The sequence below is a fragment of the Phacochoerus africanus genome, chromosome 11 (assembly GCF_016906955.1).
Source record: "Phacochoerus africanus isolate WHEZ1 chromosome 11, ROS_Pafr_v1, whole genome shotgun sequence".
Taxonomy (NCBI): Eukaryota; Metazoa; Chordata; class Mammalia; order Artiodactyla; family Suidae; genus Phacochoerus; species Phacochoerus africanus.
Window position 1 is genome coordinate 6,651,299 of NC_062554.1, and position 11,691 is coordinate 6,662,989.

The 11,691-nt window shown below is 60.2% G+C and overlaps 1 protein-coding gene across 7 annotated transcripts in view; it reads right to left on the minus strand.

The window, feature by feature from the left end:
- ARAP1 (ArfGAP with RhoGAP domain, ankyrin repeat and PH domain 1) overlaps positions 1-11,691 on the minus strand; it is a 63,143-nt gene that overhangs the window by 23,237 nt on the left and 28,215 nt on the right. For 6 of the 7 annotated variants that reach the window (XM_047754147.1, XM_047754144.1, XM_047754148.1 and 3 more), the window contains 8 exons: positions 4,944-5,113; positions 3,833-3,900; positions 3,115-3,245; positions 2,847-3,008; positions 2,415-2,484; positions 2,095-2,215; positions 1,500-1,702; positions 733-842 (listed from right to left, as the gene is read on the minus strand). In XM_047754147.1, the coding sequence (XP_047610103.1) occupies positions 733-842; positions 1,500-1,702; positions 2,095-2,215; positions 2,415-2,484; positions 2,847-3,008; positions 3,115-3,245; positions 3,833-3,900; positions 4,944-5,113 (1,035 nt within the window). Of the gene's footprint in view, positions 1-732; positions 843-1,499; positions 1,703-2,094; positions 2,216-2,414; positions 2,485-2,846; positions 3,009-3,114; positions 3,246-3,832; positions 3,901-4,943; positions 5,114-5,213; positions 6,387-11,691 lie in introns of those variants that run through there. The other variant, XM_047754150.1, reaches the window with a different exon arrangement.

An 11,691-nucleotide genomic window follows, 5' to 3' on the forward strand; every position in this document is an offset into this window, starting at 1 on the left:
GACATCCTAAGGCCAGGGACCCAAGACGGGCTGGTTTTTCTTTCTTTCTTTCTTTCTTTTTTTTTTGAAGTTTTATTTATTTATTTACTTTCATTTATTTTTTTTTTTTTATGGTTTCTTTATAAAGAAAGGAAAGGACACCACAGCTTGCTCTCTGCACCTGCACAGGCATGTGAGGACACGGTGAGGAGGCGGCCGTCTACAAGCCAGGAAGAGAGGCCTCATCTGAACGAAGCTCGACGGCCCGACCTTGGACTTGCAGCCCTCAGAGCCGTGAGAAATAAACCTGTTGTTTAAGACCCCGAGTCTGTGGCATTCGGTCAGGGCAGACGAGCCGACTGATACACCCGATTTGAACCCAGGCATGGCACAGGGCTCAGAGGTGGCGGCCGAAGGCCTGGGAGTGGACAAGTCTGTCCAGGGAGGGGACAGAGGACAGAGGACACCAAGATGGCAGAGTCTTGAGGCTCAGGGTGGAGTACCCAGGACGCGCAGGAGACCGGGGGTGAAGAGAAGCCTTTGATCTCCAGCGACTCTGAGTGGCAGACAAGCACCTGGGAGGTAGCAGGGTGGGCAGCAGGGTTCAGCAGGGCAAGCGGGTAGTGCCAAAAGGCCGTGTGGGAGCAGCGTGGCCGGGAAGGAAGGACAGTGGTGGAAGGGGCAGCTTCCCACGCAAGCAAGAAGGAGAAGCTTGGAGGGAGGGAGGGCGCCGTTAGCCGGGGAGGGGCTCACCTGAAGATGCGGTAGGGGGTGGTGAGGTCGAAGCTGCGCCGGTCCGCTGCCTCCTTCACGTTGCCCACACTCATGTCGATGAAAGTGATGCCGATGCCCAGGTGGTACTCCTGGCAGGTGGGTGAGAGGGATGAGGCCAAGGCCTGGGGGGTGGAGCTCAAGGCCCGAGGAGGGAGATGGTACTTTAGGGATTAGAAAGTGCCCAGGGGAGTTCCCGTCGTGGCGCAGTGGTTAACGAATCCGACTAGGAACCATGAGGTTGCGGGTTCGGTCCCTGCCCTTGCTCAGTGGGTTAGCGATCCGGTGTTGCCGTGAGCTGTGGTGTAGGTTGCAGACGCGGCTCGGATCCTGCATTGCTGTGGCTCTGGCGTAGGCTGGCAGCTACAGCTCCGATTAGACCCCTAGCCTGGGAACCTCCATATGCCGTGGGAGCGGCCCAAGACAGACAAAAAAAAAAAAAAAGAAAGTGCCCAGGAAGGAGATAAGGCAGGGCTCAGGAATCTGGCGTGGCTACATGGACCTCAGATGAGAGGCTATGCAGCAGTAAATAGGGGTGACAGGAGCCAGGTGGTGACAAGAGGCTAATGCCTAGGGACCAGGCAGGAGAGGGGATCAGAACTAGAGGCAGGAATGGGGGCAGGCAAAGGGCTGGGTCGGGGAAGGGGGGAAGAGAAAGGGCGGGGCTGCGGGACCAGGTGGGCAGCGAGTGGAGTGCAAGGATCAGATGGGCAGAGGAGAGGTTTAGCGGCCTGCTCAACCAGTCACACCTCCAGGTTCTTGTAAAGCTGCACTTTGTCCCCAACCACGGCCACATAGAGTTTATTCTTGAAGCCACGTAGCTCCAGGCTGCCCGCGCGGTCAGGGGGCTCTGAGCCTCCAACACCCAATGGATAAGCACTGGACAGTCGGGCCCGGGCACGCTGCTCGGCCACCGCCTGCTGCAGAGCCTGTATCCACTCCTTCCGCTCGGCTGTGGGCAAAGGGCAAAGGGAGAAGCTGGAGCTCAGCCTGGCAGGGAGCCTCCTAAGGGTTCCCCGTGCCACCTCCTCAGGCAACACCTCCACCAGAAAACCCGCCCGGACCAGCCCGCCCTTCTCGGACTCTCCAAGTTCTCTGACTTGGACAAGATCAGGCTGCAATCCCAGCTGGGCCTCCGGGCAGGGCAGGGCACCGGGCCTGTCTGAGCCTGCTTCCCCCGTAAGCAGGGACGCGTGCTTCTGCGAACTCCCTGGCGTCTCAAGCCCAGAGCCAGTCGGCGGGGGGGAGGGGGGGGCCTCCCGCCTCTCTGGGCCGATGGGGGGAGCAAAGGGGCCCCGGCCCTCCTCCCCAACTCCTCAGGCCGAACGCCAGCCTTCTCCCCACCGTCACTCTCTGCCCGGAAGGCGAAGGTCCGGTTGTTGGTGATCACTTCGAACTTCTGGTCCCCAATGGCAGCCACTCGGGAGATGCAGGCCACGGGGACAAAGCGCTTCGAGTAGGCATCCTGGATGAGAGAGGGGAGCCGTGCTGTGGGGCTGGGGCCCATCTCCCGGTGTCAGTGACAGCCTCTACGCTGACCAAGGCCCCGGCTGGCCTGCGGGCCTGGAGGACACAGTTCGAGGAGTCGGATGGGACGGGTGGGGACTCATCTAGGCAGGGACTTCGCCTGGGTCCCGTGTCGGGGTTGCGAACACGGGCCTCACCTTGTTGCTATCGAAGTACTGCAGGTAACTGGCGTCCAGCCTCACCCATCGCTTCTGATAGATGTAAGATCTGGAGAGGCAGAAGGACCACAGAGCACAGGCCTGGGGATTAGGGAGAGGGGCTGGGCCACCCTAGTCCCCTCTGGCAGCCACACGCAAAGTTAGGAACAGCCGAGCCCCAGAAAGGATCCCAAATGGCCCCCGAGATGACCGACTTCACCTGCAACAAGAGCGACTGAAATCAGACGCCAAGCAGGAGGTCCCAGTTTTACAGGCAATAGAATCCCCCACACGGGTCAGGTGGGGACGATGGGAGCTGCAGACTGCCTGGAGGGAGAGCTGCTCCAATAACCTCGTGCCCTCTGGCCGCCTCCCGCGGTACCAGCATGCTAGAGCCCGCCCCGCGCAGAGCACCCAACAGGCCTCGCTCACCCCTGCGGGGGGTTCTTGTCCAGCCAGCCAGCCTTGATGACTGGTGGGACGGGGCTGGGGTCCTGGCTCACGGGCGGCCCGTCCATGGGGGGAGGCGGGAGCTCAGGGGTCAGGAGGCTGCCGGACAGGGCTGAGCTCAGGCTGCTGGTGTGCCATCCACCACTGCGGGGAGACGAGAGGGAGTGCGGCGGCCGGGAGACGGAGCGGCTGGGCCGGGCGTCGGGGGGAGGGTGGCCGCGGGAGGACCCCCGAGGGGGTGGACACTCACTTGGGGACGCCCTCATAGGCGTGGTCGTCCTCGTCTTCATCCCCGGGATCGTCCCCGGACAGTTCCTCCCCCTCGCTCAGCAGACTGGCCACACGCACGGCCCGTGGGACTTGGCTCGCTGGGCGCTCCTCCTGCCCCCCCAGACCCGCTCAGTGTCAGGCTCCCCTTCAAGGCCCAGATCACACACACACACACACACACACACACACACACACCCCGAGGGGCTGCCACACCCCCGCTGTTTGCTCTGTCCCGGACCCCCACTTATGCTTCCTCACGGTCCCTTTGCCGGCAGGCTGCACAGGGACCCGGGGAGACGGGGTCACACGGACAGAGAAAATCAGGGCAGGCACGGGCCCAGGTCAGAGACAAAGTCAGAAAGATGAAGGGACCCAGAAAGACGCGTGACACTCAGAGAGAGGGTGACGTGGGGCCACAGAAAGTGAAACAGAAACAGACGGACAAACACGCCAAGTCAGATGTGCTTCGAACACCAAGGGAGAGAGCACCCAGATGCAGCTGAGACCGGAGCTGCAGCCCAGATCAGAGCCCCCAGCACCCCCGGGGCCCTGGGTGGCAAGACGGTGAGGAGGAGCAGACGCCCCGGGGACCGGGATGCCCGCTCGCTAACCGGGGGTCCCCAGGACACAAAAGGCAGCTGGGCGGCCCGCCCTCCACGCCCGACAGGCATACGGCCCAAACCCACTGCCTGCCCCACCTTCTTGGTCATCACGGCAGCTGGGGCCCCCGGCCCCTCCTCAGGGACCTCATCGTAGTCAGAGTCGTCTGGGGAAAGAGAGGGTGGGGGAGACTCAGAGGCGAGGAAGCCGGCCTCCCCCCACCAGACTAAGACACACGCCCACCCCCACCCTGGCCTGGCTTTCAAAAACAGCACAAGAGACAGGAAGTGCTATTTATACTCCCAGGCCCTCGCAGGACAGCACTAGGGGGCGGCCAAGGCTGGGCCGGGCCACCACAGGAAGGCCTGACTAGGCAGCAAGCTTGGGGGGCGCGGGTCAGGGCAGGGACTGTGTTTAAAAAGCTAAAGAGAGCAACAAGAATCCAGACTCGAGAAGGGAGTTCCCGTCGTGGTGCAGCGGACACGAATCCGACTGGTAACCATGAGGTTGCGGGTTCGATCCCTGGCCTCACTCAGTGGATCCTGTGTTGCTGTGGCTGTGGCGTAGGTTGGCAGCTGCAGCTCCAATTGGACCCCCTGCCTGGGAACCTCCACATGCTGTGGGTGCGGCCCTAAAAAGCAACAACAAAAAAAAGAAAGAAAGAAAGAAAAACAATCAAGACTCAAGAAAAGCAGACAGGAGTTCCCATTGTGGTGCAGCGGAAACGAATCTGATTAGGAACCATGAGGTTGCAGGTTCATTTCCTGGCTTTGCTCAGTGGGTTAAGGATCCTGCATTGCTGTGGCTGTGGTGTAAGCCGGCAGCAACAGCTCCGATTAGACCCCAGCCTGAGAACCTCCATATGCTGCGAATGTAGCTTTAACCCGACAAAAAAAGAAAAAGAAAAAGAAAAAGAAAAAAAAAGAAAAGAAAAGAAAGAAAATTGGACAATCCAAGGAATGGAAACCCCCCCCAACCCTGGAAAACAGTCCCGGACTTTAAGCCACAGCAACTCAGGAAGTCAGCCCTCTGCCTGCACCTGCCCGCCAGGAGCTCAGATGGGAGGATGCTGAGGATGAAGGGGAGGATGCTCACCTGTCCGTGGCCACACTGGGTGGGTGGGTGGCAGGACCCTTGCATCCTAGCAGACCCCTCCAGCCTGATCCCAGGCCACCCACCCAGATCCCTAGGCTTTGCTACGGCACTCACCAAACTCTGGGAGCGGGCGCAGAGGCTTTGGGGGGATCGCTGGGGGGCTGGGAGGTGGAGTCGGGGGCTGGGGAGGTCCCCGGGGGAAGACGGCCGGAGGCTCCTCAGGCCCTGGCTGGGGAGGCGAGGATGCTGGAGGTGACAGCAACTCCTTCTCCTTGGTGGGGAGGCTGGGAACAGACCAAAAGTTGGACATCAGGCTCAGGTCAGCTGAGTCACTGGGCCAGTGACACTGTGTGGCAGAGCCAAGACTCAAACCCCCCAGCTCACCTGAGCTGCAGCAAAGCTCCTTGGTCCCAGAGCCTCAGATAGCTCTCGTCCACACTGCCCACCTTGCCTCACCCCCTGCCTCTGACCCTCCGAGCTCCCCAAAGCCTAAAGGAAGTCGGTTTTACGAGCAGGCCCTGCCCTGCTGGACAGGGTCCGGACAGAGCTCAAGCTTTAGCACATGTACCCACGGGGTGTCCACTCGAAGAGGGATGAGACCAGGCTGGGGTGGGGGCGGCCTGCGAACGGCTGGGGTGGGACTGAAACGGGCATGGAGGCCAAGGGCACAGACCAGAGCCTCGGAAACCAAGGCCCCGGGGTGTGGGGCTCTGCCTCGAGACCATCTTCTCTCTCGTCTCGGATGCCAACCCTCCCCGGTGCCCTCAGACCCCTCAAACTGGCCTGAACCCACCACACACCTCATCTCTGCCCTCCCTTCCCCGGGAAGCTGTCCCAGACCCCGGGGCCAGGCTCCGCGCCCTCTGGGCTCCCACAGCCACCGTGCTCCTGGCCGACTGTCTTGGCATAAAGCGCACCGCTCCCTGCAGGCTGAGCGTCTCCCAGAGGACCTGGCTGTCGGGCCCTTGAGTCTGAATCTTGCCTCAGTCTTCATTCCCGTGTGTCCCCGGGTGAGAACCCAGCCTCTCTGAGCCCCAGGTTCCCCTTCTGTAACAGAGGGACTATGAAAACGCTGTGGCAGGGTGGTCAGAGGCTAACCAAGACAGGGCGTGCCACGTGCCACACGCAGGAGGCAGAGACCACCAGCTGGAGCAAGAGCCTGAGCCCCAGAGGCCTGGCCCTGGCCACTGTCTCTGCCCACGTCCGACAGGGCCAAGGAGCATCATGAGAGCGGGTCGGGGGGCAACTTTCCGCACGGATTATTTCAGCCTTGTCTACTGCCCAGGGGCTCCTGGCAGTGACTTGAGAGGGCACCTCCCACACTGGCCAGGAAGACGGGGGACGCCCCAGGGCGCCGGGCCTCTGCTCCTGCTCTTGGCTCCTCCAGGAACACCCCACTCCCTGGTCTCCCACAAGACGTCACCTTGTCCTTTAATGTCTTACTCGAGGGCCGCTTCTCTGAGGGTCCTGACCCCTCCTCCTGCTCCCCCAGGCCCTGCCCATGTCATCCTCTGTGAAAACGCCAGATGAATGAGGAACTCCCGTCGTGGCGCAGCGGAAATGAATCTAACTAGGATCCATGAGGAGTCGGGTTCGATCCCTGGCCTCGCTCAGTGGGTTAAGGATCCAGCGTTGCCGTGAGCTGTGGTGTAGGCCGGCGGCTACAGCTCCGATTGGACCCCTAGCCTGGGAACCTCCATGTGCTGCGGGTGCAGCCATAAAAAGACAAAAAAAACAAAAACAAAAACAAAACAAAACAAAAAAACAAAAAAAAACAAAAACACCCAAGAAAGCCTTCAGTTGGCGTTCCTGTCGTAGCTCAGTGGTTAAGGAATCCGACTAGGAACCACAAGGTTCCAGGTTCGATCCCTGGCCTTGCTCAGTGGGTTAAGGATCTACTGTTGCCATGAGTTGTGGTGTAGGTCGCAGACGTGGCTCGGATCCTGTGTTGCTGTGGCTGTGGTATAGGCCAGCAGCTACAGCTCCGATTAGACCCCTAGCCTGGGAAACTCCATATGCCGAGGGAGCGGCCCTAGAAAAGGCAAAAGGACAAAAAAAAAAAAAAAAAAAGCCTTCAGCTGAATGAGTCCAAGGAACTTTTACTTCAGTATCTCCCTGCTTGGCTCCAGGTACTGTGCCAGTGTCTAAACCAGGCCCTGAACCCTGACTCCACAGGACAGGTGGCCGCTTCCACATCAGCCTGGACCCCATCCCTTCCTCTCCGTGGGTAAAGGATGAACAAACCTTGGCGTTCCGTCGTGGCTCACTGGGTTAAGAAGCCTGCGTTGTCGCTGCTGTGCCTCTGGTTACAGCTGTGGCGTGGGTTCAATCCCTGGCCTGGGAACTCCCGTACGCCCTAGGCACAGCCAAAATAAAAAAGAGTGAACGAAATCGTTTCCCCCAGGAACCTGCTCCAGGTAGTGTGCTGGTCCATCAGCCGCATTTCTAGGCAACACGGCCTTTGGCAAAAGGAGCCTGAGTGCAGAACTGCACCTGGCCTGGGAGAGAGTGTGAGCCGGGGAGGAGCCGGGCTCCCGGCAGCCCAGTGCGGAGCTCAGCCCGTGCAGGGACCTGCAACCGCACCGTGCAGCCATCACAGGACATACTGGTGCCTTGCGGCAAGAGGTCTCCAAGCCGGGGGGGGCCCCCAGGCTTGTCCGCTCTGAGTCTCAGGCGCCCAGCCCACAGAGAATGGCTCCGGGACAGCTGCGTGGACAGTGGCATCAACTGCTACGAGGACCCCACAGAGAAAGATCTGCTGCTGTCCTGGTGGCCAGCGGCTCCCTCTCTATGCTTCTCGGGGACTGGGAGGCCACATGGGCCTGTGGCAAGAGTTTAGCTAGACCTAAGAAGGCTCCCGTCCGGGCCCTGTCCCAGGCGGTCTCCAGACTTGACCCTGAGTCTCTTGAGGGCAGGAGCAGCCTGGCGCTTGACTCTCTGTGCCCACTGCCCAGTAAGGCCTGGCTGGGTCAGCAATGGAGCCTGTCAGAGGCGAGCAGACACAATAGGTGGGTGGGAGGTAAAGTGGGTGGGAGGACAGGTGGGTGGGTGGGTGGGTGGACAGGTTCGCCATCAGGGTGGGGAGGGAGGCACACGAAAGGCTGAGTGAGCACCCGCATGCCCAAGGGCACGACCTGGGGTATCAAGTACAAGGTCCTTGGAGACTCTGTGACAAGAACGCAGTCTATGACACGCAGCCTCCCAGACTCCAAGAGGAAGTGGCCCTTCCTCAGGGCTGGGCCTGTGATCAGCTGAGAGCAGAGCTCCAAGCTGTCGGGCCAGGACCAGTCAGAGTGGCTCAGGGGAGGCGGGGACAGGCCCTTCCAAAGCCAAGCTGGCCCGGCTCCGGCCTCCCCAGGACTGAGGGCCAGTGCCGAGGCGAAGGTGGTGGCAAGAGAGAAACTTCTCAGGGCACGCGGCATCGGCCCCCACCTCTGGACGCCAGCCCCCCACCCGCGCACCAGGCCTGGCTCCCCAGCACGTGGGTTCCCTAAGGCAAGGGCCACACCCTCCTTCCTCACCACCCAGCGTCCAGCAGGGATTAATGAATAAATGAAGACGTGGATTAATGAATTCTTTGTTGGTTTTTTTAGGGCTACACCTGCGGCATATGGAAGTTCCTGGGCCAGGGGTCAAACTGGAGCTGCAGCTGTCAGCTTACACCACAGCCATAGCCACGGCCACAGACATGTGGGATCTGAGCCACCTCTGCGACCTACCACACAGCTTGCAACAAGGCCAGATCCTTAACCCACTGAGCGAGGCCAGGGATTGAACCTGCAACCTCACAGAGACAACGTCGGGTCCTTAACCTGCTGAGCCACAACAGGACCTTCAGGATTAATTAATTCTTATTAATTACATGTGTGTGTGTTTTCCCAGCTGGCTTCTGAGCCCTTGCTATGGATTCATCCATCTACTCATCACAAGAACTCTGTAAGGTGTGGTTTACTGCCATACCCACTTTACAGATGAGCAAACCGAGGCAGCAACCCAAAGCAGTTTGTCCTTGATCCCACAGCTAGGATCTGCATCCGGGAAGTCCAGCACCACAGCTGCAAGCTCAACCACCAGAGGCAGACACGGTCACAGTGGGGATCTGAGGGCTTCTCTGAGGCCCCCTCCTCACACTGACCACCCAACTCAGCTAGGCAGCTCTAGAGTGGGTGTTGCGACCAAGAGGAAATACGGTCACAGCCCTGATGGCCATGTGACCACGGTAAGAAAGGAGAGGGGAACAGATGCTGAGGGCTTCTATCCCAGCAAGTCCCTCGCAGGAAAGAACTATGTGCCAAGAAGGCGGGAGCAAGAGCCCCCGCTGCCTGGCCCTGTGGACCTCCCAACTTCATTCCAGACACCTCCTCCAGGAAGCCTCCCAGCTGATCTCTCCCTGCCTACCCCTGGGGACCAGGGCCATGCTGAGTCAGGGCCGAGCCCGGGAAAGGAGAAGTGGTATCAGAAGTGCACAGATGAGGGAAAATCCCGGAAAGGAGCAGTGCCCACAGAGTGCCCCCTCCGCCCCCAGCCACAGTCTGGGCCACTCAGTGCCTGTACCCCTTAGAGCAGCCCCAGCTGTGATCCGCAGTTGAAGCCCATCTCTCCTATGCCCAGGTGGCACGCAGACCCATCCGCTCTCCCCACTCTGCCCATGGCGGGGCTGGGCACTCCTGGGCAGGGACCGGCCCAGCTGGCAAACACACAGCCAACCTTAGCCTGGGATGTGTGGGACGTGGGAGAGTCCCCAGCCAGAGCGGGTAAGAGCAGGGTGACCGTATAACTAATCATACAAACCAGAACATTTCTGAGCATTAACAGAGGCCCTACCGGAGTTCCCGTCATGGCGCAGTGGTTAACAAATCCGACTAGGAACCATGAGGTTGCGGGTTCGAACCCTGGCCTTGCTCAGTGGGTTAAGGATCCGGCGTTGCCGTGAGCTGTGGTGTAGGTCGCAGATGCGGCTTGGATCCCATGTTGCTGTGGCTCTGGCGTAGGCCGGCAGCTACAGCTCCGAATAGACCCCTAGCCTGGGAAGCCCCACATACCGCGAGAGCGGCCCAAGAAATGGCAAAAAGACAAAAAAAACAAAAAAACCCCAAAAAACCAGAAGCCCTATTAATAACTATGTCAGGGCAACAGGGGTAAACAGGGCCTGTCCTGGGCAAAATGAGATGCGTGGTCAATGCAGGTAAAGACAGAGCTTTGGAGCCAGGTGGACGTGGGCTTCCACCCCGGCTGGACCACTCGTCAGGCCGTGTCTTTAGAAAGTGGGTCACTTCACCCCTGAGCCTCAGTTCCCCTCCCATCTGCTCCTATGCTTTCTGATCATGCAGGAAAGAGAGCCACTGCCATGTGTCACTGGCACAATTTTCTCACCTTGGCTATGGCTGAAGGGGTCCAAGGCCCCACAAGCTGGGCCGGGAACCTGCTTCAAAGCCTCCTCCTCCAGGGTGGCCCCTGCCTCCCTCTTCATAGCTTTCTGTCTGCATCGACCACCGTAAGAGCAGATGGGCTGGGCTGCAGAGGGAGGCAGCCTGAATATCTCAGGCTGGCCTTGAACTCATCCCCCACTCACGCTCCAGCCAGCCTTGACTGAGCTGCATTCCATAAATGCATCCGTCTGGGCTTCGGCATATGCTGTTCCTTCCACCAGGAACACAGTTCCCTGTCTGGCCCCCTCCTACTCCTCCTTCCAAAGGTCCGAACGGAACATGTTCTCGCTCCACCCTGTGCTGCCCTCGGGCCCTAGGCCCTTCCGATCACTGGCCGTAGCTGTATCTGTCAATGTTTGTATCACTGAACTGCCCACAGAGAACCAAGGCTCCAAGCCCACACCCCATCCAGGGGTCAGGACGCTCCCCCTAAAGGGGCACACAACCTTGGAGGGACCCAGCCCCGTCCAGCCCAGACGTTCACCAGCAGGCAGGGGTGGGTGGAGGTCAGACTGTGATTTGCACACACCTGCCCCCAAACTCTCCCAGCTGCCCACTTCCTGGTCCCACGCCGGGCCGGGGCCTCGGCCCTGTGCCCCATGCTTCCTCCACCGCTGCCTCCGCCCTTCCTTCTCCATCACAAGAGCCAAGGGTCAGCTCCTCCTCCAGCACCTTCCCGGTTCTGTTCTATTTACTTCTGCTCAAGCCACAGCAGAGAAAGCCCTTCCTGGGGTATCCCTTGCTCAGATGCCTGTGGTGCCTGTGGTTTCTCTCTCAACTTCTGCAAACGCTGCGAGTCCCCTCGGGCCACTCCATCTCCAGGCCACCGACTCACCCAACACAGAGGGGGCTGTGGCGAGTGTGTATTTAATGAGTGAATGAGCACCACCCCACCCACTCACGGATCCCTGGGTCAGCAGCTCCCCAGCCCTTCATGGAGCAGCACCCGATGAACGCGGTGTCCACTCTCACAACCACGGCTTCACCCAGCGCTCCGCACCTCTCCCTGGAGCAACAGAGCTACCGGAGCATCAACTCCCCTGCGCTCAGGACACGCCTCCTCTTCCAGGAAGTCCCCTCAGCTGCTCCCTCCTCTAAACCCACAGAGCTGGGCGCCCTGCTGTGGTGGGCAGGAGAGGGCTGAGGGCCAGGGCTCCCATGGTAGCTCTTCATGCTTCCCAGGCCTGTGCTCACCCCTCAGGGAGCGCACGATGGTACGGGCCCCTCTCCCCCAAGCCGTGGCTGGTCTGGCAGCAGGAGAAGTGGGTGCCCACTGGGCCCTATGAAAAGATGAGCGGAGGGCAGAGGGCAGGGCCAGGACACAAATGGGACCTGGTTAGAGAAATCTCTGTCCCCAGTGGCCCAAGCACAGGGTTACTGAGTTCAGCAGGGATGAGAGCAACCGGGGGGAGGGGAGGCCAGCTCAGCCCCCC